Source organism: Poecilia reticulata, linkage group LG23, assembly GCF_000633615.1.
Source record: "Poecilia reticulata strain Guanapo linkage group LG23, Guppy_female_1.0+MT, whole genome shotgun sequence".
Lineage (NCBI taxonomy): Eukaryota > Metazoa > Chordata > Actinopteri > Cyprinodontiformes > Poeciliidae > Poecilia > Poecilia reticulata.
In genome coordinates this window covers 15852854-15877868 of record NC_024353.1, presented here as the reverse complement: position 1 = coordinate 15877868, position 25015 = coordinate 15852854, and the positions used below count along the sequence as shown (strand labels likewise).

The 25015-nt window shown below is 38.5% G+C and overlaps 2 protein-coding genes across 7 annotated transcripts; one reads left to right on the top strand and one right to left on the bottom strand.

The window, feature by feature from the left end:
- On the bottom strand, positions 1 to 13964 carry il15ra (interleukin 15 receptor subunit alpha). Of its 4 annotated transcripts, none has more exons than XM_017302877.1 (7): positions 13869 to 13964; positions 11137 to 11331; positions 8075 to 8104; positions 5014 to 5091; positions 4019 to 4135; positions 1790 to 1877; positions 1 to 1703 (listed from the first exon to the last, which is right to left on the bottom strand). In XM_017302877.1, exons 1-7 carry the CDS (start codon positions 13945 to 13947, stop codon positions 1634 to 1636), a joined length of 657 nt encoding a protein of 218 aa, XP_017158366.1. In that variant the 5' UTR covers positions 13948 to 13964; the 3' UTR covers positions 1 to 1633. The 4 variants fall into 4 exon arrangements, with proteins under 4 accessions (XP_017158366.1, XP_017158367.1, XP_017158369.1 ...); XM_017302878.1 differs by having other exon boundaries at positions 1790 to 1874; XM_017302880.1 differs by lacking the exon at positions 4019 to 4135 and having other exon boundaries at positions 1790 to 1874.
- Positions 13920 to 25015, top strand: rbm17 (RNA binding motif protein 17). Of its 3 annotated transcripts, none has more exons than XM_008401445.2 (13): positions 13920 to 13999; positions 15367 to 15515; positions 16507 to 16623; positions 16716 to 16882; positions 16984 to 17096; positions 17697 to 17747; positions 18661 to 18793; positions 18874 to 19025; positions 19308 to 19358; positions 21371 to 21447; positions 21558 to 21656; positions 21742 to 21814; positions 24745 to 25015. In XM_008401445.2, the coding sequence occupies exons 2-13, from the start codon at positions 15393 to 15395 to the stop codon at positions 24846 to 24848; spliced, it is 1260 nt and encodes a 419-aa protein (XP_008399667.1). In that variant the 5' UTR covers positions 13920 to 13999; positions 15367 to 15392; the 3' UTR covers positions 24849 to 25015. The 3 variants fall into 3 exon arrangements, with proteins under 3 accessions (XP_008399667.1, XP_017158365.1, XP_008399666.1); XM_017302876.1 differs by lacking the exon at positions 13920 to 13999 and adding an exon at positions 14931 to 15007 and having other exon boundaries at positions 21374 to 21447; XM_008401444.1 differs by lacking the exon at positions 13920 to 13999 and adding an exon at positions 14931 to 15007.

The window sequence follows — 25015 nt, the reverse complement described above, 5'->3', positions numbered from 1 at the left end:
GACCAAAATAGAAGTTTATTTCTTTTAAATTGTGGTGAAACAAGACAGTGGAGGTGTCATGCTGTGGGGAAGCTCTCAACTGCTGTTTTTATGCAAGAGTTACATTTCATGCACGCTGTACCTGCAGGTCAGTGAGATAACAGTTTACTTCCTTTTGTGCAATGCAATAAATATGATGTGAATAACATGAGAGTTGAGAAAATTATTTTTCTCCCTTCATAAAAACCTAACAACAAAAAAATCCATGAAGTTTATTTATTAGAGGGGGTCCAAATCAAATTCTGCTCAGGGCCCCATATGATCTTGGGCTGTCTCTGGCTGGCCAGATGGATTAGCAGCATCAAAGTTTCTTTTATATCGCTAAAGTCACACGGATTGAGATCCTACGTTTGAACATTGTATAAAACCATCTACTATTTGTCACTCACATAAACAATCAAACTTAACATTTTTTCCTATAAGAAGATAATGCAGTTCTAATGGGTAGTTATGGTTTTGGTTTGTGTACTTTGGAGTGACTGGGGTAAGAAGAGACATTTTTCATGTTTAGCTAATACATCAAGGCAGATATATTAGCTTTAACCTCTATATTTACATATATTTAAAGATGTTATGCATCCCTTAAAATAATCGGATCTAGTGTAAAATATTTAGATATTATAGAATTAATTTTTTTTAAAGTTCTCATGACTCAACTTACCCCGTGTGTGAGGTAAAACAAGCATAGGTGCAGGATAAGTTAGGCTGTAGTTGTTGTACACAATTCAATGGATACAATAGATAACGTGCTGTTTAGTTTAAAAAAAAGAAAGAAAGAAAGAAAGAAAGAAAAGAAAACAGAATGCTTTCAAGCGTGCTTGGAAAGTGAACATTAAAATTTGGAGCAAAAAAAGGCACTAGAACTGAATCCTTTTTTCAAATTCGTGGTTTGATGGTAGCATCTCCACCAGCAGTTGAAATGCTACCCCAAAGCTAGCATTTGAACTTGATCTGAAATTGTCTTTGATTTATGACTTCATATTGTTGCTCAATTGATGTAAAAATCTAAATTAAAAATATTTGCTTTGGTCTAAACACAATTTTTATGAAACTTATGATAGACTAAATTCACTTTCAGGTGGGAAAAACTGTTTTTATCCCGCTTATTAAGGCGTTAGCGCCGACGCTACGGCTCCACCCTGGAGTGATTAGAGTAATTTTAACGTCGGCAGGTAAAGGGAAATAAAGGTGTAGTCACTTCTTCATGACGTTCTTACAGTCATAAACTTCATTAAAGAATGCCTTCCTCATATTTGGTCACATGATCAATGTTTGGTTTTTTTTAAAGTTTCCTAGAAACAACTGATGACTCAACTTACCATTTGGCTCAAATTATTCCAGTCTCCTCTAATCCTTTTGGAGATTTAACATCCAGCAGAATATGTTGAATAAATCTTAGCTAAAGATAAAATATTTACAGGGAATCTGCCCTCTTTGTTTAAATAAAGTGACAAGATGGCAGATTCCAGGCTTCAACACAGCATTTCACAAACATGAGGGTGATATCACAGTGGCTACATTCATTTTTAAATACAGGCTGCTCGTTCTTCCTTCCTCTTTTTTTGTAGTTCCTCTGAAAAACTCTGTACAAATTTTACAACACGGAGGGGTTGTTCATTCGCTCCATCTCCTCTGTTTCCTGAGGGGGACTCTGTCTTTTTCTCCTAAGGAAGAAAAACAAAAAGGGACTTTTTGTCAGCACAAATCTTTGAGCTCTCTGTTTAATAGCAGTGCTTATTTTCCAGCTTACCTTCGATATAGTACAAAGATGATGCCACTCATGGAAACCAATAGGATCACCACAGATAAACTGACGCCAATTGCTTTGGCGTCTGCTGCTAACAGGAAACAGAGAGAGAAACAAACATACTCAGCTAAAATACTTGTTCTATCAACCTTATTGTTATAGTGGAAAAATTATCATGTTGATTTTTGCAAAAATAATGGATTCTGAATTATAGACTTTTTTGACATTAAATGACATTTATTTAAACCATAATGTTGTTCTGCCCCTGATAAAGATGTGGAACAAGCCTTAAAATAAACTGCAGCACCATAAAGTTGCACTCAATTTTTCAGAAATCGTCAAATGCATTTGAGTACATTTATTCTCTGTGAAGAAAAGTTTCTCTTTTTTTTTTGAGTTGATCAAAGTTTGTGGGAACTTCTGTTGAGCAATCTCCAGCCTTTTGTTTCCAATAATGAACAACAATGACCTAGCATTAAGTGTTATGTCACACACAGGCCACCCAGCTGGATTAGAGCTCATCCTGCCACCACACATGGCTGGCTGTTAGGTAATCAGACAAGATGCAGCAACCAAGTCTCCACAACAATTAGATGCTTCTCTATAGGCCAGATGGTTGCTCTCTCACCCACCCTTGACTTCCCGGGAGGGGCGAGTGGCTCTTCGTCTCAAGCCAAGCGAGCAGAGACAAGTTTTGAGGGTGAGGAGAACGGGTTGAGAAAGCACAGTGAGTATTTGAGAGAGAGCAGAAGTTTTGAGTTCAGTAATTACAAGTTTTGAGAAGACAGACATGAAGTCCAGCTTTCAAACTGAAAATGCAAGCACAAGTATTAAAAGTTTTGTACACAAAAGACATGAAGCCCTGCCACTTGGTTCATTAGAATGTAGAAATCCTATTAGATCTTAACTCAGTCATTCCACGCTGATGTAGGCGTCTCCAGTTTGTACTTTGCACAGATGTTTCTGTGCAGTATAGCAGCTACTTCAGTTCCTTCTCCATTGTTAAGTCTCCCTCTAGCCGATTAATGTCTGGTTTGGTTCTAGCCAAATGGATGAACAAATTGTCTTTCTCAATTTGGGCAGCCTTTAAAAAAGAAAATGGTGGTTTGCAAGTACCACTTTCATTCATCCAATGATGTCACGCTACAGGCCAGTCAACAAATGCAGTCTGCTGCCAATCAAACCACCGGCTTGTAATCATGCCTGAGTCGGTCCCAAAACACTGGGAAGATCCACACAGGATCTGCAAATGCTAACAAATCTGGTCTGAACCGATTAAATCCATGTCTTACCTGGTATGGTTCTCTGCTTCTATTGCTCTGGTGCTCAAAGTCTGCTCATGTCTTCAGTCCAACCCTCTCCAGCCATTGGTAGGATTTGGTCATATTGGCCACTTAAGTTGTCTGTTGGAGGTACGTTCCAGTTCCATGAAGGGGTTTATCCTCCCATGATGGTTCCTTCACCTCCTTCTCTTCCATTTTCTATTGTCCGAGTGCTTCATCCCTTGGCGCCATCGTCCTGATGGTACTCTGGGAGCTTGGATATTTAATCTCTGATGCTCATGAGACCTCTGCCTCCTTCTGTGTGCTTACAGCTTGTGGATACTGGATCTGGGGTGGAATCCACCATGAATGGTAAGAAGCTTGTGTGCTTGATCAATTTATTACCCTAGCAGGGTATCTGATTAGACACAGGTGTCAACTTCCCAGACCTTCTTCTTGTCATTGAGCAGAATCCCCAGAACTCACCTTACTCATCGCAGGTATTCCAAGGCTTTATTTTCCTCAACATTTACTATTCTTCTTTCTGGAGGTGCAATTCCCTCTCTGTGGATTATCTGACCCTCATTTTAGTCACCATGTGGCCACATTTCTCCAGCCCAAATGGTATTCTGATGTCCCTGCTGTATACTGGTGGTCTGAACCAGTGAATCAATGTCTCTCTCACTCTTAGCATACAGCCCAACTCAGTCCATGTAGAAGAGGTTGGCCTACTTCTAAGTTGGTATCGATAGCCAGTCTTGCTGATTATTTAGCTGAGGGGGTTCAGGCCTATGTACACCACCAGTTGGCGACAGACCTTCTCCTTGGTATTTCCCACATTTGATGGAGATATGGACAAATGAGCCAGATTAATTTATTTTAAGACCGTTTACACATCTTTACCACAGGTGTCAATAACTGTAGCCAGCATCAAGCCAGATTTTTCCAGAAAGTCGGGATATAGAATTACCTGTGTAGGTTTCTGTGTGGGTTGCTTTTATAGAGCTGTTTTCGATGCTATGGTTACTTGGTGAGTATGTGGAGTTCTGAGTTTCATAGGAAACCACTGTGGTTGTGTTTTCAGTTCCTACACACAAAAAGATTATTTTGCCACATTAATTATAAAAAAAATGTCACATCTGAAAATAAAAGAAACCTCAATGAAACCAGTATATTCTTTCATGCAAAGTTGTATTCTAAACCTACACATCTTTGTCAGGACTCAGAATTCATATTTTTAATAAACTTCTAATGTAAGTTGTATGACAGCATTTAAAGCTATTCCTTAGGGTTTGGGACTCTAGTAACTCAGACCTTCTCAGGTGCAAAGTTCTAACAAAATTACTCTAAAAAAGGAAACCAAAATCTTAAATACTGTAGATATGTGATTGTGGCATGACAACCTAACTAACCAGAAGTTAAGAACTAATACCAACCAAAGAGCGTCTCTTTAAATGTACATAACAGGATAACTACTGAGAAAACACTCATACTGAGATGACAAGACTTTAATTTTGTCGGCTTTTTAATACTTAAACAGTCAGACGCGTCATTATCTAATACAGCTTGGAATGAAACATCGACAGTGTATTAGGGCCCCAATGCAGGTGTTGGCCCGTATTGGTCAAGAAACATCAGATCAGGTTTTATAAAGATTGGGGATCGACCAGCAAACTACAATCGGTGCCCCCTAATGACAAACTGTTTTATTGTAGGTGTTTGTGTCTTATAGTTCATGTTTTCATTTAGAATAATAAAAAAATTACACAATATTTTTATAGTGCTTTTTTGGTCACTTAAAGACGTTTATGTACCTGTGCAGCTCTTTGGTCCCTTTGGGTGCGCCACAAATAATGATTGATTGATTGATTGATTGATTGATTGATTGATTGATTGATTGATTGATTGATTGATTGATTGATTGGACAAAAGCAGCTGTCGATGATAGGATTCCCTGTTTCTTACCTGATGTACTTTGCTCCATATTAGCTGAGCTTGTAGTTTCAGTAGTGGTTCTTCCAGTCGGATGGCTGGTGGTAGTTCCTGCAAAATAGAAAAAGAAGTAACCATCTGTTATTTTTTTAGCAATACCAACTCTCTTCCAGCTGTCATTTAAGTATTTCTGTTTGCTTCTTTTAAGGGGAGGGGCAACAGTAAAAAAATTTTGCAAAAACAAATCGCAATGAGACCTGGCGCATGTTCAGATGATGGTTTTACTCATTCATTAACTTTTTACAACCAGTTGCGTAATTTCTAAGAATTTGATGAGTCGGACACATTGTGGCTGAGTATTCCCCCTTCTCAGTCCCATTTGAGGGCTTCTAGCATGAACGGGATGCTTCAAATCACACCACAGATTTTCTCTGCAAATGCTCCCAGACTGATGGATGTCGATGGCTTTGCTTCTTATATGTTTTGGAACTTTCAGATCAGGGCTGCTGTCATGTCTTGGTGTTGTTGGGGACTCAGATTCAGAGACGATACGGGAGGAGCAAAGTGGAGAAACACAGTAAAACGAGCGGACTGGATCAGGAAATCTACCTAAATGAAAGATAACAGAGGGTCTGAGAAGGAGTAACTGAACTGAGGTGTATTTATACCGGGGACGATGATTAGAGGATGACATGGGTGAGTGAATGAGCGGATAGGAAACAACTATTGAAGACAAAGAAATTGAGGCACTGAGGTAAAAGTAACACTAATAACCCAAAACACAGGAGTAAAATAAAATACGAGTTGGAAGCAAAATTAAAAAAGGGAAACACAAAGTTCAGTCGACTATGACAATTTTAAGGCTGTCTCATCAGACTGGTTCTCGTTCTGTGATGTTTTTGATACTACAGGTTTATCAGTAATGATGCCTGGAGGAAAATGAATCAAAAACACCAAAAACCGGTTCTCTTACCCTAACGTCATGACTTGACAAGGGGAGTAATTATGTTTCCACATAGGGCCAGGCTGGTGGGGGTAGCTTTTTCTTCCCCATAACCAATGAAAAAGTCAGTTGAAATTGAATTTTGAATTTACACATTTACTCATCTCTTCTTTAATTTACATTTGTTAGACTTATATTTAAGTCTAACAAACAGAAAAAACAAAAAACTAGAAAAAGTCTGTAAAGGGAAAAATGCTTTTTTTTTGCTGGCACCTGACACTGGTTATATTAGTTGGAGTAAATGTAGATTTAACTGACCCAGTTAAAGAACACGCAAGTTTGTACACAGTTAATGGAAATTCATAGTTATGTTTTCCACTTCCTCAGTTTTAGAAGATGCTAAACTTCATCATTCACAGCAATTCAAGCTAATACGCACTGCTAAAATGGAACCAGACTTCACCACATTATAAAGATTTCATCAGAACAACTCCATCAGACTAACTGAACCCAGATCAGTCAAAAAATTTGTTTCATTTTAATTTAATCAAGAGGAGTTCAGGAAAACACATCAAAGGTACAGAGAAAAGAAACAAAACTTGTTAAGGTTAGAGCTTCAAGCTGAAATTACAACATTTAGAATCTTTATTTACTGTAGCCCACATCCTAACATGTTTCAGCCTGTCGCCTAAAAACATGTAGTACTGCCCCCTAACAAATATGTTTATGCACATACTCGAATCACATATCGATAAAAGTACTACTGCAGAACACGTGCTGGCACGAAAACATAACCTAACGTTTCATTTTCTTTAGCAGGCCTGTGTCTTGTGTCTGCTGCTTTATCAAAACAAGCAGCAGCAAAAAGTTACAACACTCACCACAATTGAAAAATTTTTTAAACTTTTGACTTAATTAAGTTCAATTCAATTCAAAAATACTTTTTACCAAAGGGAAATTAAATGTTGTTGTTACTAATGTAACCATGCCTACAAATACTGTTACAGTCTAAAACTTATTTCATATGTTAATTTCAAGAATGAAATTTAGGCGGATATAAACTCGAGAACTGGAGAAGTAAAGCCTGACCAATCTTAATCCTACACTGGCTGTAAAGCGTTTGGTTTACAGAACTATTTAAAAAACCTACTTTATGTTTACAGTTATGAAATAGCAATCTGATTAAGTATAAACTACAAGGATACGGGTTTAGAGGTTGATACATAAACAAAATGTATTTGTAAAGCAATCCGCCTTGGATTCGCAGCAAAAACCAAAAATAATATTCATGTTATTCATGTATCAACTTCAGAGCTTATCAGTTAATACAGCAGGTCATAAAAATAATGAAAAAAAAATCAAGAGGAAGAAAAAACAAGATAAAACCCAATCACTAAATTTCACTGTATGCAGAAGATACGCAACTATTCCTACAAAATGTCCAAATTCAACACAGTTTTCACATTATTATTATTATTATACAGTTTTTTGACTGGTGAAGAACTCTTCCACTGATGTTTTGGTCAGCTATACAAACACAGATCAGCCCTTTTTCAAATTCTACAACACACTTTTCCAATTCAGATTCTTTAAAAGACTTTGAGAAAAATAGGAAGTTCAGCAAATTGTTGTTCAACCAGGTCTTGTTTAAGAACCGCAGATCCAGCCTAAGAAACTGCAATAAGAGGAACAGAGGGTTTAACAGCTCTGAAACAACTCTGAGTATACCTTTTCCTGGACGTATTCAGTTCTCTTTCAAGAAACTTTCTATTTTCTAATAATATCCAAACTTGGAAAACAATCGCTCAGCTTCTTCAATCTTTTCGACCCTGTTCCAACACACCTTTTACCCTTTGGTATCAACGTACTGCGTAATTCAAGCTGGTGCAGGCAACAGAATGATGAACATTCTTCAGTGACAGATAACATGAAAGACTAAAAGTGTGAGAGAGCAATACATCAATATCAATATGTTAAACTGCCTTGGTAGCATAGTGCATCTACATTTAGCAAACAGGGAATCTGTAACACTTGTTGCAATGCACTTATATTTAAAATATATTTCAATAAGTCTTTAAATTTTAACTAAAATCAAATAAAGCTGCATTTTTTTTCTGATGTTAAACAACAGAAAAAAAAAAAGTTTAATACCTGGAATGTGTGAAGTCGAGTCTGGATGAGCTGGAACAAGAAAAGCGTGTTTATTAATTTCAAGGTCAAAAGGAAGAGTTCCGGGGGTTTCTGTTAAACATTTATTAGCAGTTAACATCATACCTGTAGAAGATACGTTTTTTAACGTTTTCATTCAGCATGAATTTTGATCATGTGAAGCAAACACCTAGTCTAAGAGGGTCCTAGACAAAGGCCGGCTAACGGGGTCCAATCCCAGAAACGTCACTGTGGTTTATGCTCCCAGTTTTCTAACAAATCTTTAAAACAGTAAATCAACAACTTGATGCCATCTGCTCTGTTTCTTTAAATAGATCACTTTTTAAACTAATTTGCATAATGAACTAAAGTTAATACACTGTTAACAAGGATCAATTGAAATGTATGCTTGATGTCTTTCAGCTAAATGCATTCTTGCTTATGTCTAAACATATTATTACATAAAGCGTGAATTAAATGCCTTGTCCTTAAAACAAGACAATAAGTGCATATGTATATATTTTTTTTTTCCTTTTTTTCCTATTATGGTCTATAATATGCATTATTTTATGTGGCTCAAAATAAAGCAATTACTAATTGCAATGACTTCTTTTGTAAAAAGTCAATTCACAACATTAAGATTTGTTGTGAATTGGTGCTATAGAAATAAAAAATAATTCCAACTGAATTACCATGTTTGCATATTCACAAAGCAATCAGCTATTACTTAAGCAGGAAAAGTAGGTAAAAAGAAAGTGGTGCGCCCCCTATAATGTTCCTGTGTGAAACATACAGAAAAGACACATGTCAAATGTTCCTACAGAGAATTGCTGTTAGATCTGACACTAGAGTAAAAAGCAACAATATTAAGTGAACGTTATTTTATTTCTTTACAGTCACTCTTTACATGTTTCATACTCGGTGCATGTTTCGCATAGGATGATAATTTATGGCGTACCACCTCCAACCGCCACTGTCTATGTAACTCCTCTATAATTTTGTGTAAATAACTGCCAAAGGCAAATGTGACGACACTTTAAAGGTTCATAAAGTAGCATTTGGATGAACTAGAAAATGCATCATCTGTTTAAAAATAATAGAACTTCACTGGTCTTGACCTGTTTCCTGGACAAGCTGTTATCTTTTGGGAGCGACTCATTTGTATTTATAATAATTAAGGAGCTGTGTTTGGCAGGTAAGACGTTAGAATAGGCTTAGAATAAGCAGTTGCCCATGCATAATTATGCATGGGAAAAATAAGATACTCCTGATAAGGAGAAGCATTCAGTTTTTATGCTCCACTAATCTGGAACAAACTTCCAGAAAACTGCAGAACTGTCAAAACACTGAGTTCCTTTAAATGAAGGGTGAAAACCCGCCTGCTTAGAGCTGCCTTTGAATCATGATAACTGGAACATTTCTCAATGTATTTGATGTATATCTGCTTGATGATTTTGATGGTGGCATTTGACAAAATGTAATGTCTCATAATTGGTTGTTGAAATATGTTCTTATGCTGTAAAGCATGTTGAACTTACTTGTTGCTGAAATATGCCAAACAAATAAACTTGACTTGATAAACCTCAAATAATGCACAGATATGACAAAAAACATTATAATACCATCAAATTATTTGTATTTCATGCAGAAAAGCAACATGTGTTCCTGCTGCAGCATACATTTCACCGTGAATGTTTTTCCTAACCAGAAATGTGTCTAAAAAGCAAAATCATTCTTTGATGTAGGGATGGGAAAAGTTGGAGTTCTTTCAGCTGTTGGTGTTGTAGTTTACAGAAAATGGTAAAATAATTTGATGGTATTATAATGTTTTTTGTCATATCTGTAATTACAGACTGATTGGTAACTACAACTGAAAGAGCGCAACTCTCATCGCAGTCGGATCTCTTACTATCAGCAGGGAATGTTGTAAATTCCTGCTCACAGTGTGTGTAAAACTCCTGTTAGCAGAAGTTATTCCAACATGTCAGAAATGCTGATACAAGCCTTTGGAACGATCCTCAAAAGTCTTGAACCGTGACTGATAAACACTCTGCTGTGTTAACTGGTTTCTCTGGGTCAGTGTTTATTTCCAGCTCAGACTAGCAGCTGGTCCTGTCATGGTTTACAGGCTGAGTGAGAGTTTTGTGTTCCTTTCATTTCACTTCTTAAAGTTTTTATTGGTTCCATATTGGCTTTTGCTTACCTTACACAACTTTGCTTAACATCATTTGGATTTAATTTCTTGTTGCTTTTTTCTCAGCCGTTTTGGTTTCTACAACGGCGTCGCAGATGGAACAAAAAGGAGCACATTTCCGCTGAAACCTCTGAAATTTTGAGACTTATCTCAGAAATATTGCAGAAAAAAACTTAGGTGTTCATTTTTTTTCTGATATTGTCAGAAATTTTCTTGGGAAAAAAATGGACATTTTTGAGTTTCAAAACTCAAAAATGTTCAGCTTTCGAAACTCAAACGTTCACGATTTTTCTAGGAAATTTGTGAGATTTCAAAATTTCAGTTTTCTCTCTCAATTTTTTGACTTTTCAAACTCAGACACTTCCAAGTTGTTGTTGTTTTCTATCTACAAAGGCACTTAAATCCTCCTGTGTGCTTCCCATGCACAGGATGATTTAGACCCAATTACTTCCCATCCACTTGGCTTCCAACAAATCCTTGTATTAGACTGTAATTTTACTTCATTTTGAGGCATGTAAAACATTGCTCTCATGTCGTCTTCAGTTCTGATATGTCAGCAGTTGTAACAACCCAAGAAGCTGCAGGCCAGAATCTCTTCCCACCAGTTCCATGTGTAGACATGCATGTGCTGCGTTCCCTGGGATTCAGAGTAGTTTCTCCAGTTTCACCCTTCAAAAATGGTTTCTCAGCTTACACGTGCCACCTCACAACAAAACTCTGATTTAGTATTCCTGGATAGGAGGGCACCAACCCATAAAACATGTCCTAGTTGAGTTTCTATTCCTGAAACTCTCCGAAACCCAACGCCTCACGACGGTAACTTGATAAAGTTTCATTGTTAAACGTTGGAAGAGAAAGAAAAAGCTCTTACGTATACACTCCAGTGGAACTTTGGTAGTGGTCCACTGCAAATGATTACTGCACTTGATGAGATTTGATGTTCCGGCCCTCCTCACGTAACCAGGAATGCACGTGTAGCGATATCTGTAGCTAACATTGAAGCAGTTTCCCGCTTCTGGTTGCAAAGTAAAATTTCTTCTGGGAATTTCTGGACATGCACAGTGGCCTGGAAGAGAAATACAAACATGGAAAATAACATGAAGGCTAATGTCACGCCATGGCTTGATTTTCACATCCTCTTTCTCCAGGAAGGATAAAATGTAACTCGGTGCTCTTTTCAGTTCCGGTTTCACACGTCAGAATGTAAAAGTCATTCAGGTCTCAAGCCAGTTCTACAGTTATTGAAATCTACCCCAAATGCTGTTCATTCATAGATCATTAAGATAATGTGAGTACCTCTATGGGAGCCATTTTGATAGTTTGTGGCTCTGGAGCTTACATGAACACCAAGAAGAAAAGATATCAGCAATGATGCTGGAGAAGCAGTAGTAACAGTTTAACAATCTGGAAAGAGCTATAAGAGCGAGGAGTGGGTGTCCAATGGTGAAAGAAATGACAAAACAACAAAAGAGCTGCACCTTAAACCCGGCAAACTTCAGTTAGTTTGTTAAAAGTTAGAGTTCAAGACAGCACAGCTAGAAAAAAATAACCAACAAGTAGCATGGAAGACCACAGAATGTAAAACTCCTATTAAAAAAAACAACAACAAAAAACTACATCTCAAACTGGACAGGTGACAGTTAGCATGTCGAATGCTAAAGTCCGTGACCAGATGGTTGATACACGTATCACATTTTTGGAAGGGATGCGAAGAGAAATGATTCAGATTTACAGAGTTGTGTCTGAATGAAACATGATGACTTCTTTAACAAGCTGAGACCAGGTGCTGAGATGTTCACACCAACTACTAGGTGTGGTGGGTGGATGAGTGAGGATTTAGGTTTATTTACTAAGTTAAGATTTTTTTCCTATTGTCAGATTTAGCAATGTTGAGAAAAAAAACAAAAAAACAAAATAAATACAAAAAACCTCAGAACCTTTAGCACGTTAGCATGCCACATGTCGAAGACGCAGTAGAACATTTAGTTTTTCAGAAAGCCTGGTTTTCACAAAGCCATGTTTGGTGAAAACATAGCAGCTAAATGGGCATGTCATTAAGTTAACCACCAGCATATTTTACATTTTACTGTGATGTTATCTGATCTGTCTGACAGCTCAAATTAGGCTATTCATCAGAAATGAAAATATGAAATGAACTTTATAATTAAATTAAGGTTGACCAAAATTCTGTAACAACAGAGATTGATGACTGTAGACAGAAAACGGTTACTTTGAAGTTACGGTTGCCGCATGTGCTTCTAAAATCAACGCTTTACACAACTGACTTCGTTAGAAAAAGACAACTGACAATGCTGTGGATTGTTTTCTGCAAACAAGCTTACATTACGTAACTTTAGAGCTTAACAGAAAGAAGAAAAAACAAACCATTACATCCTGAAACATAAAATTGAAGAACTTTACAACCGTGACTGTAAGGTTATCAGTGGCAGCTTTAGATATTGGGAAACGCCCAGGGCATCGTTAGCAGGGAGCCAATGAGCGCCAGTTGAAACAACAACACTTTTCACCCTCTCAGTTGGATTTTTTTGCACGTACAGTCAGGGATTGTCTCCAGTTCTGTTGAGGTTTTTCAGAGTTTTGACGTGTTGCTGGGCACCGTCAGTCAACCTGAGGCCAGATGGGGTGGACATAAGGTCACCTTCCACGTCCTGTCTGTCTCGGTGCCACTTCAGGCAAGGTGCAACCGGGACATTTGGGGAAATTACAGCTTGGCAAACTGATTTACATTAACTTATTTATTGTCTAATAATTCTAATATCTAAGACAATCTGAACTAGAGTGCACCAATATGACAGTTTGCACCGATATCAATATCCGATCTTGATATTGCTTTTATAGCTGATATTATGTATGTTATATATGTTTCCCTGTACTCTTTTGACACTGTTGCATAAAATATAATGTTTGTTTTAAGGCTGAAACAAACATTGTTTATTAATATCGGTCAATACCGATGTTAAAGCAGATTTATCATGTATTGACCTCAATAGTTAATGATGATTTGGTCCAGTAGATCAGAAAAGGATGGATCATACGCTAAATTGCCTTCAGCACAAGTAAACCGCAAAGAGGAAGTAGCTTATTCCTCAGATAAACAGAACACTAATAAAGCAATATGTTTTCTTAATACATTTCTAGATTTAGTGATTCATAGATGTTCCAAAAAACCCCTTAAAAATGCTGTCTTTTTTCTATAAAATATAATTTCATATAACATTTTGGATCAAATTCTATTCATATCAGAATATTTTGTTTGCTGCAAAACCTTAAAATTAGTCAATTTACACATTCAAACCTGTTTAATAACCAAATACATTTGTTGTTAGCTTAATTTAGTTGTTTTTTTCTTTTCAAAAACACTGTTGCACGTAAAGAACTTGCTGTGCTTTTTGTTTTGTAATTTTACACTGACGCTTGAAACCACTGCTCCACCTCGTATAGAGAAAGTAAATAACAAAACAATATTTAACCACGGAAAAAAACCCAAAAAAAACAAAAACAAATGTATTTCAAAAAATAGCCTGGATTTAACCGTAGGCATAGATGACAGTGTAAATATAGACGAGATCGTTGTGTCCCTACCGACGCTGGAGAGCCGCGTCGTTCCGAGAAGACACACCATCAGGACGCAGACAGAAGTGGGGAATCGGTCTGGATCCATCTGCCAGCGCGGTGCGGTTCTACAGCATGTTCCCCGTGGAAGCCGTCACCCGGTAAGACCATCGTCAGGGAGGGATCTCCTGCCACCACCGCGGGACTCGCTGCTGTCACGCTCACGCTTTCACTTTCACACTCATCGACTTTCAGTTACGCGTCGTCAATAAAGTCGCAGCGCACTTCTGGCTTGATTTGATCGACGCCATATTTGTAGTTTTTTGTTGTTGTCGGAAAAGTGCAAGTGCAAGTTTAGGATGTAACTCAATGAATAATCAAACAGTCATTATTATTTTAGTGATTTAATTGCAAAATTGAAACTAGTGTATAACATAGATTCATGACACACATGCAATAAGAATCATTTCAAACATTTCATTTCGGTTAGTTTTGCTTTTCTTTTTCTTTTTCTTTTTTATGGTCATGTTTTGGTGTACGCGGGCGAACGTCACAGTTCCTTTTTAACAGAAAAGAAAGTTGAGTGGAAGGAAAAAGTGTAATTAAAAGAGATGTACAAGCAGAAGCCATAACAACCATCTGTGCTGTAAAAGCCACTGGAGATGTCTCCTGGACATGCACTACAATTATTGCATTTCATGTGTTGAGAAAAAAGAAAGACAGTAATGTAGCTCAGTGGTTCAAAGTCTTACAGTCAGATGAATGTATATCTGATGACGATCAAAGTTCAAGAAGTGAGGCCACATTTCTCATCCCGTGAGAAGTCTCCAGAGTCCGAACGACTATCTTTTTGGTAGGTTATGCCACCTGCTGGTGTTCTCGAGTCAAGTTAGCCACCTTTATTGCAGAATTAAAAAGAAACAGAAACATTTTGCGATAATAATAATAATAATAATAATAATAATAATAATAATAATAATAATAATAATAATAATAATAATAATAATAATAATAAGCTTACGTCGACAAATAAAGTAAAAGAAATAAAAATAAAAAATAAAGCTATGAAATCCTCCCATCGCTAGGCGGCGCTCAACATTGTTACGTAACTTCTTTTTTGACTTGTTCTTCCGCTGCTTCCGTCTTGCAAGCTACACGGAGGGAAGGAGGTAAAGCAAATGTGCTAAAGCCTTTTATGTCTAATTTAGATATCCGTATGGTTGTATTATAAGAACTTTGAAAACGAATTCTTATAATTATATATTTTTGCCCGTATTTTCTCCAAGAGAATACAAATCAGCAGTGATATTAGCCTTAGCTTATGTTGGCAAACTGTAACAATCATTCAGTCAGCTTTGCTAACATATCAGGCAATTTAAACTGCTGTTGTTTTTGATGTGAGCTAGCTATGCTACCTGCGTGCTAGCTTGGTTCATTAGTTGGTGTTACCGGTGTTTATAACAAAAACCGAAGCCTCTGAGTCTGAATGAAAGCCCAATCCTGTGTGTGTGTGATTGTGTGTTTGCAGGAAGCGGCAGCACCGACCGGGGCAGCATGTCGCTGTACGATGATCTCGGTGTCGGTGCAAGCGACACCAAGACCGAAGGCTGGTCCAAGAACTTCAAGCTGCTCCAGTCTCAGCTGAAAGTGAAGAAAGCGGCCCTGACCCAGGCTAAGGTGGCTCACCATGCTGCCAGGAAGGGTGCAGAGCAGGGACTAGTGCAACAGCTCCGGTGTTTTGTTAACAACTAGGATAGGCGCATACATTTCCCAGAATGCATGTTTTACAACATGGACACAACTGCTCAAGCAAACGCAAGATCTGCCTAATCAGAGAACTAAACCTGGGATTTTATATAGACTAGAGACTAAATTTTTACTTTGATAGCTGCTGAAGTCTCAACCTATTAGGATCCGTTATAAAAGCACATATTTGAAAATGAGGTGTGGCCTGATAGTTTAGTTTTAAACCATGTTGGAAATGCGGCCAAATGAATTGTCCAAAAGGTTCTGAAAAGAAATCGCTGATTTTCACAAATAAAAAAAATAGCCTGAACCAGAGATTAAGATAGAAGCATAATTCACAAGTTTACATCTAAAGAAACTGAATAAAATAATAACTAAAACTGAAACGATTAATCGGATTCATTGCGATTTATGGATTACAGAAACTCTTGTCAGCTAATTTTTATTTTCTTATTTAACAAGTAAATTATTTACTCATTTGCATCTTTTAATGTGTTTCTAATATTGTGTAAAAAGGCTTAAATGGTTAAGAAAAAAATCAGCAAGACTGTCTCAAATTTTTTGTCCGACTAATTGTCAGAATAATCGATTACTGAAGTAATCGTTAGCTGCAGCTCTAATAATAACCAGCAACTCTGAGAACCGTCATCATGAGACTGTTACACAACAACAAGGCGTCTTCAGTCAGAGAACCGCTGTGATACAGACTGCTGCAGGAGATCATTCCTGCCCACAGCCATCAGCAGCATTTAACTTCCCTCAGGGATTTAACAACTGGAACTCTGGAGTGTGGAGGGCAGGACAGAGTGAAAACTGTCCTGCTCGGTTTCAGTCAAATGTGTAGAAGAATCACGCAAGTCTGAATAGTGTCAAAAATACTAAAAGAATTATATGTTTGATAGAGGTTATGTTTGTGTTCCAGACTCAGCGGATGAAGCAGACCACCGTTCTGGCTCCTGTTATCGATCTGAAGAGAGGAGGTTCCAGTGACGACCGGCTCAGCACAGACACTCCTCCACACGCCGCCGTTGGACTCAAGGTCCGTCTCGCGCTCCAGCAGAGTCCCTAGAATGTTTTTTTGTCTTGTTTTGTTTTGTTTTGTTTTTTTTAATTGGATCTGGTTTCCTTCAGGATGCGGTTCCCAGCGGATTCTCCTCCGGGGACGTTCTGATCCCGCTGGCAGACGAGTACGACCCCATGTTCCCCAACGACTATGAGAAGGTGATGAAGCGCCACCGGGAAGAGATGCAGCGCAAGAGGGAGCAGGAGCGACAGAAAGAGATCGAAGAGAGGGAAAAGTGAGTGAAGTTTTTTTTGTTTGTTTTTTTTTTACTTTTTAAAACTTTAAAATGTAATCTGAAAGTCTGGAATCCAAATCCTGAAACCTGGTGTGTTTCAGGAGGAGGAAAGAGAGACACGAAGGCGGCGCTCCCAGTGGATTCTCTCGTTTCCCGGCAACAGAAGAAGACTCGGATGAGGAGGAAGAGTACGAGAAAGAGTGGAGGAAACGAAGTGAGTACTTGTTGCCACGGGGATATGTAGTTTATCGACCAATAAGGAGCAAGAAGCTGCCCTTAAAGAGGCACTATTATGTAAAATTAACCTTTTTGAGCTTTAAATCATGTTATAATGTTATTCCCTCATCATGCATGTTAGAGAAATTAGTTCATCTCCATGGCAACCAGCTGGGCAAAACACCTGAGTGGACCAGCTCCGCAGCCTCTCCTCAGAGTTTCAGTTTCTGAGCGTCAGTGTTGGAGAGCAGCCCTTCCCCTCGAGAACTGCATTCTTGAGACAATTGTGAAGAAAAGTTCATTTCAGACTTTAGGGCAGAATAATGTGTTTAATGCATCAAAAAGATGTCCAAGATAAACATTTGAACTACATTATATTGTGTATGAATTTATCCAATTGGTTTAAATTTAAATGTAATTTTTTTTCATTGAATACATTTTTTGATGATATTCAATTTGCCACATATGAACTGTTTTCTGCCTGATTTTCACATTGCGCCACCAAGTGTCACTGCAGCCTAGACAATGATTACTGAAGTCATCCCGAGTGTTTTTGATGTGAGAACAGGAAGTGATGGGTTGTTTCCATGGTTTCCAGGTATGGGCGGAGCAGCCATTGCCCCTCCTTCGTCGCTCGTGGACAGAGACGGTAAATGTGACGACTCCTGGCAGCGCCTTCCTGAACCATTCACACCCCTCTGGCTCCTGTTTGTGTCGCTGTGAGCTGTAGAGATACAGAGGAGAGAACGGAGGGAAGGAGATGGAGAACCATGCAGGGTTTAAAAAACAAAACGATGATTAGTTATGGCCGTTTACAGATGAATTATTGTTATGAGAAATTTGCTCTGGAAGTTGCCGATTTTTAGGAATTTATTTTCAAAGTGTTTGGAAACTAACATTTTCCAAATGTGCCTCATAAGTGATGGACGGCCTGGTGTTGGTCTGTGACCTTCTGTAACATCCCGACAACCAGATTGTTATTGTGAGGTTCAGAGTTCCTGTGCCGTCTGGAAAAGCTTCCATCCACCTTCCAGATCTGGATCAGTATGGAATCAGAATATAAGACTATGAAAAAAACTCTGTACTTCCACACTTTGTGGTCTTCTTCTTCTTCCCCATTTCTCTAAACCTTCCTACTTTTCTTGTTCCCTCAATTTTTTTCCTTGTATCCTTCATTCTCTTCCTTACTTACTTGTGTCCTTTCTTCTTGGACACAAGAACATGGATTGTTCCTTTTTGTATTTTTTTATTTCGTTCTTTTATTTTACTTTTCTTTCTTTCACCCTTTATTTATTTACTTCTTCTTTTTCTTTTGCTCTTGGCTGATTCTGGAAGACCTTTTACCAAAACAATGTCATGAACCCTGTAAGAGGCATCATTTTTCAGAGTTTGAACATTTCCCTAATGTAACACAGACAGTTTAATCAAATCAATGCGTTAGAATTTAAATGGTGAATCCTTTAAAATGTGGAAGAGGAGACTTTAAACTAGTTAGAATCCAGCAGAGGGCAGTATTGTCCAGTCCCCGTTTCCAGCAGCAGTGGTTGTGTTCTGTCCTGCAGGCCCGTCTCCGTACGAAGACGAAGGTCGTCCCGGCAGAGGCGCCAAGGCCGCCATCCCTCCTCCCATGTACGAGGACTCGGAGCGGCCGCGCTCGCCGCCCGCCCCCACCAGCTCCTTCCTGGCCAACATGGGGTCAGTCCTCCAGCCTCTTCCTCTCAGTTCGGTAGCTTCAGGATAAGAAGCCCCCATGTGACGAGTGTTCTCCCCCACAGCGGTACGGTGGCCCATAAGATCATGCAGAAGTACGGCTTCAAAGAAGGCCAGGGCCTCGGCAAGCATGAGCAGGGCCTGAGCACGGCGCTGTCTGTGGAGAAGACCAGCAAGAGGGGGGGGAAGATCATCATCGGGGACGCTGCAGAAAAACGTACGTCTCTAATTCACAGTAAAATGTTTCCACTGTTAGCTTGGTGTAGTTTTTATCCGTCGGCAGCATGAACGGCTAATTCTGCTTCTCTGTCTCCATTTGCTTCTTGATGTTAAAGTCTTCATCACTGATGCTGTCTTTCACCTTTTAGCTGCCGCAGCGAGTAAGACGGTGTCATTCTGCAGCAGGTGGATGTTTTACAGTGACTCTGTGTGCATGTGTTTTATTTTGTATGCGTGTGTGTGTGTGTGTGTGTGTGTGTGTGCTGGTGCGACTGAGCAGCAGGGTCGAGCCAGTCGGGGGCTGCTGATCCTTCCAGCGGAGGCTCTGCAGGTTGGCCTCCATCCTATTGTTCTACTCTTGTGTGTGGAACGCTCTGTCTGGTTTTATGTCTAGCTTTTTTAAAAGTGCGTCTGCATGTGTGTTAGTGCCTCCAGTTCTACTATCATGAACTGATTTTTTTTTATTTTTTTTTTAGAATGTTGTTTTGCTAAATTTTGAAGTTAAATGCAGAACAAGGTTTGTTCTAGTGATGCATGTTTCCTAAAAACCTCTATGAAAACCTCATTCTTATTCTTATTTTGCCCCTTATTTTTCATGTATTTTAGTTTGCTAACCATATTTACACCTTTAATCTATACAGCATGTTATGTTTTGCCATTGTGTCTTTTGTCTTTTTCAAATAGTTTTGTGCCAGATCGTCATGTCTCATGGTAGGTGTGTACTGATTAACCAGCAGGCCGACAACATCCTTAAAAAGACCTCAAATTTATGTACTTAAAATTATAGTCTTAAATGTCGTAAATTCCTTTTTTTTAAGTAAATGTGCCTGAAATATGTTAATCACAAGTAGACCTGTCACGACAACAATCTTTGCTAGACGATAAATTGTCTCAAAAACGATTGCGTTAAGTGATGTTTTGCGAACGCAGCTCATGTCCCCTTCTAATTTACCATGACAAGACCTGCCCACCGGGCGGCTAACAACAGTAACTCCTCTGTTGCCGTCTTAGCGATTCTGTTGCTAGGAGGCCAGGACGATCAATTAGAAACACTGCTATGCCTTCTTACAGGTTTATCACCAGTCTAATGTATAAATCTTCCTGCTGATCATTCTGACTGGCTTTTCTCATCTGGCGTTGGGGCTAAGAAACAGGAGCTACTCACACAGTTTCAAGCAGAATTTATAAAGCTAAGTCAGAAATAGCCTTTGGTGAAGATGAAGCTGTGAGACCTTCCAGCACATACCGTTCCTACCATTTCAAATCCCTTCATCAGATGCCAGGGTAAAAATCCTGGAGTTCCCCATGGTGGTGTACAGCTTATGCTGCTGGGTGAAAGAAAACTGCTACTCTGTTCTATTCGTATAATAATAATAATGACAAATGTACACCTTAGGAAATATTTGCAGTTGCCAAAATAAAAAGAATAATTAAAAAAAATTTTTTTTTACCTTAATCAGACTAGTCAAACAAACAGAATGGTAAAAAAAGAATAATATTCTGCTAAATAAGCATTTTAAGCAAAACTACTATTAAATTTAACTTGTCTATTTTATTGTTCATGGTCCTGGATCAGAATCTAAATAATAGACATATTTAAATTCTAATAAACTGTTTTATTATTTTAGAAACAGTGTAAATAGTATTTTACCTACTTTAAATGTGGCTAACCTCCATCTAATGTTGAAAAGAAGCAACACTTAGAACAAAAGCCTCATTCATTCATCTTTCATACGTCTAAAAGCAGATCTGTGAGCTGATTGGACAGCAGACGTCACATGTGTCTGCATGCCATTTTATTCCTTTATTTCTAGTTGCCATAAAACCATTAGTCATGCTTTGAGGCACAACAGTAAAGAGCGTTGTGGTCAGCCGGTCAGTATGATTTGTTCATTGATGAGGCAAAAAGATCAGATTTTTCACTTTGATATCAGCTTCCATTTCCCATTTCTATTCATTTTCTCCTGTAGTTGGTATCTGTTAATGTAAAGCAATAAAAAAAAGGGAAAACTCTTAAAAGACGTATAAACCTGAAACTGGAGAATTGTTCTGAAACCAAGTGAACTTTTGGCGTCTCCCGACAGATCAAATGTTCAGCTCTGTTTAGTGTTTTCATCAGACATTTATCTCTTTCCTGCGTTTCCTGGAACACCAACCGCAGCGCGGCTGAATGACCCAGTCAGTCGTTCCTCAGCCGTGCTGCGAGACAATAAAACCTCTCGTTTTTCCAACCGGCGTATCAGAAAAGTACACCCAACGTCAGCTTGAATAGTTTCACGACTTGAGTAAACATCTTTATCACGTCTGTAAATGTTGTCTTGTTATGCCTTTCTGGCCCATCAGCGGATCCTTCCAAGAAGTCGGAGGCCAATCCCTTGACGGAGATCCTGAAAAACCCGACCAAAGTGGTTCTGCTCAGGGTACGTTTGTGTTTTTCTAGTTTTTTTTTTGTTTCCCACAAGATGTACTTTATAAAAAACAAACAAACAAGAAAAAAAGCAGAAACCTAAAATGTGTTGCGATTTCGCAGAACATGGTGGGTCGAGGAGAAGTGGACGAAGACTTGGAGGGGGAGACGAAAGAGGAGTGCGAGAAATATGGCAAAGTGGTGAAATGTGTCATTTTTGAGGTGTGGAGAATAAACCTCGACAGAGTTCGTCCAAAGTGATTTCAAAAATATAAAAGACACTAAACAAGGTTGCTCTCCTTCACAGATCGCCGACGTTCTCGATGATGAAGCCGTCAGGATATTCCTAGAATTTGAGCGGGTGGAGTCGGCCATCAAAGGTCAGCGTTTACCCGCCGTTTTTCTCCTCGTTTGTTTAACCCAAGGCGAACTTTTCTCTTTTTCTTTTTTTTTTTTTTACGTAATGGCCTCGCTTTCTTTTCGCCGTTGTGTAACCGCTCCGATAACGGGGGACGATAGTGTGTCCCACTCTTAATTGGGTCGTCCCAGATCGGAATCAAGGTGAGACTCGACTCCCTGCGGTGTTATGTCATGACTCCCTACGGCAGAACCGCGCTTACATCACAGCTCCCAGAAAGCGGGACGCGCTCTCAAAGAACGGGTTACACCGAGAAGATGGGTTGAGATGGGCGGAGAAAAAAAAATCTACTCATTACCCAGGTTCAGTTTGAGTTCAGTTTGTGTTTTTTTATGTAGTTTCTAACAACTTTCATTTTACAAGACGAGCAATTAATAGTATTCCAGTCCAGAGAGTCTATAAAGTTTTCACACATGGTGGTCCGGTGGACTCGGCTAGATTTGGGACCAAAACTGTGACGTTTGATCCATTTTCAGCTGCTGTGGTTCCCTTTCACACTGCACTGCGTCAAATAAATCAAACCCTTCAAAAACCTCTGAAGAAAACACTGAGCGCAACTTCCTTCTTCGGGAAATGTAAACAAAAATAGAGTGGCGTCAGGTTTTAGGGGTTGCAGGATTCCTCTTCTGTTTCTGGTAAAAGACCACAAGACATTTCTCTCATTAATCTCGAGCGTTTGTTTTGGTTGCATTTACCCAGAGTGCCTTGCGCTGTAGTCCACTTCCTGCTTTTGTAGCGGTCTCCTGTCTGATTGGCGTTCACGTTGGAACCACACCAGAGTTCACTTCAACCGAACCGAGACCGAGGTTTTCAGGCAGACCAGAGTTCACCAGTCTCAAAAACTGACACCAGCTCTCGAAATTCAAAATCAAATATGAAAAAAAAAACTCTGTAAATAGGAAACTATTGACTAATTTCTTGTTGGAAATAAGTTTCATCAGACTCCAGGAAATGCTGGAAATCAGAAGTATGAACCTGTCTGCAGTGTTTTATTCTTCTCTCATTTTGATTGGATGGATTAGAAGTGAAAGAAACAAGAGAATCTAACAAGCTTCTTGTTTTGTTCATTTTAGATAACCCTCATATTTCTGTGCTCTGGGTAAACAGTTTCAAATCTTATCAAATGCTTTAATGACTTCAACCCCCTTCTATTTCTGACCTCTCCCAGAGGTCAGAAATAATTCCAGATTCTCATCATCAGTAAACTTATGCCTTTCTTTTTCTTTTTGTAAATTTATTCTGCTTTTTTTTTTTTTTTTTTTTTTTTTTTTTTTTAAAATTTGTGTTGCTTTTTTATGTATAAATTTATGGAGCTATTTTTTAAGGTAAATTGAAGTTGCTTTTTTAGTCAATTTATTCAGCTTTTGTCTTAAAGTTAATTTATTCTACTTTTTTAAGGTAAATTTATGCAACTTTATGCAAACTTAAGTAAATTTGTGCTGCTATGTATAGCTGATTTATTCAGCTTTTCTTTTTTTAAAAGTAAATTTATTGTGTTTTTTAAAGTATTTTTGGTCTGTCTTTTAAAAGTAAATAAACACCGCTTTAAAAAAAAAAAAGTAAGTTCATGCAAAAAAATTTTTAAAGTAGATTTATGCTGCTTTTTTGTAAAATTAATCAGCTTTTTCCAAAAGTAAATTTGTGGAGCCATATTTTAAAGTAAATTTTTTCAGCTTTGTTAAAATTAGTTTTAGTCTGCTTTAAGTACATTTCTGCTTCACTATGTTCTGCTTTTGTGCTTCTAAACAAGTCAGGATGTGACAACATTTAGCGTTAAACTCAGCCTGCTGTCTCACAGGAAGTCTTAGCGTGCGTCCGGTTGTCTTCACGCTGCTGTTGCTATGCAGTGGTGATTCTGCAACAAGCGGTTCTGCTGAATGTCTTTCCAAGTAAATGGACGGGACCCGTTTCTGTGTGTGGACTTTCAGAAATGGCTGCTGTCCTTGCTGAGGGAGTGCCACCCTGTCACTCCTTGCATGACACACACCGTCACATCCTAGACAACGTGTGTGTTTTGGTAAAAAAAAATAAAACCCTTATTCTGGGAAGAAACAAAGCGGTTCCGTTTTTACCAGATTCTTCGAACGGGTTAAAGTGTGACAAATGGTTTTAAATAGTCCTGCGTTTAAACGATGGGCTTTTAAATAGCAGGGATTATAACAATGAAGCCACAGAAACTTCCTGGTATTTTAGTGGGATTTTATGTACGCCCACACAAAACTAGTGCAGAATTGGAAGTGGCAGGAAAACAACGCGTGCTTTTCAATATTTTTTGATACAAATGGAAACTGTGTGTTTCCATTTGTATCATGTATCATGCTTTGGGGACATTTTTCATTAGCATAGACAAGAAATCTGGAGAAAAACTACAAACCACCTCAGACAGGATATTCTGCTTCCATTAGGACATCAACCTTAAACATAAAGCCAGCGTTCCACTCGAATTATTTGAATAAAATTAAGTTGTTATAATGCGTTAGAATGGCCTAGTCAAAGTCTGAAACTTAACCTAGCGGAGAATATGTGGTAGGACTTGAAAACTGAACCCAGTCTGAGCTGTTGCTGTGCACAGCTGGTAGGAACCTTTAAAAGTGGGGGCGCGCTGATAAACATGTTCCAATTTCATAAATTGTATGTGATTGGTAATCGGCCGATCTTTTTCATATTGCTATTTTAAAGAATTCATTCTCCGTACACTTATGTAGTACATTGTACTGCAGCATTTCATCAAGTAGTAGCAGAATACATTGAGGTGTGTGGTCATGACATGTGAGTACTAAAGCGAGGCCCTGTAGTGACGTAACATTAAACCAGGGCAGAAGTTTAAAGGCATGATGATTCTAAAAAATATTGATGATCCCGTTTGACCTTTGACCTCCTCTTCCTCTGCAGCCGTTGTGGATCTAAATGGACGTTATTTCGGGGGTCGAGTCGTCAAGGCCTGCTTCTACAATCTAGACAAGTTTCGTGTTTTGGATCTCGGGGAGCAGGTGTGATGTCTGCCAGCTGAGCCTGTGAGGCGACAGCAACCTCCCCACCTGTACATATGTTTTTCTTTTATAAACAACAATGTATGTGTAGTAATAATGATTCTGTCATCTCGTGTTTTCTTGTGATTATTAAGTACCTTTATGCCAATACAAAATAAAAGGTGTAAACCAAT

Bases quoted from the DNA above. Each gene is read 5' to 3' on its own strand.
- rbm17 (XM_008401445.2), top strand. From the start codon at position 15,393: ATGTCGCTGTACGATGATCTCGGTGTCGGTGCAAGCGACACCAAGACC. The intron at 17,097-17,696 runs GTGAGTACTTGT...CATGGTTTCCAG, and splicing joins GAAAGAGTGGAGGAAACGAA to GTATGGGCGGAGCAGCCATT. The intron at 21,657-21,741 runs GTGTGGAGAATA...TCTCCTTCACAG, and splicing joins TGAAATGTGTCATTTTTGAG to ATCGCCGACGTTCTCGATGA.
- il15ra (XM_017302877.1), bottom strand. From the start codon at position 13,947: ATGGATCCAGACCGATTCCCCACTTCTGTCTGCGTCCTGATGGTGTGT. The intron at 8,105-11,136 runs GTAAGAGCTTTT...TTCTTGTTCCAG, and splicing joins AGTTCCACTGGAGTGTATAC to CTCATCCAGACTCGACTTCA. The intron at 1,878-4,018 runs GTAATTCTATAT...GTTTCCTGTTAG, and splicing joins CCACACAGAAACCTACACAG to CAGCAGACGCCAAAGCAATT.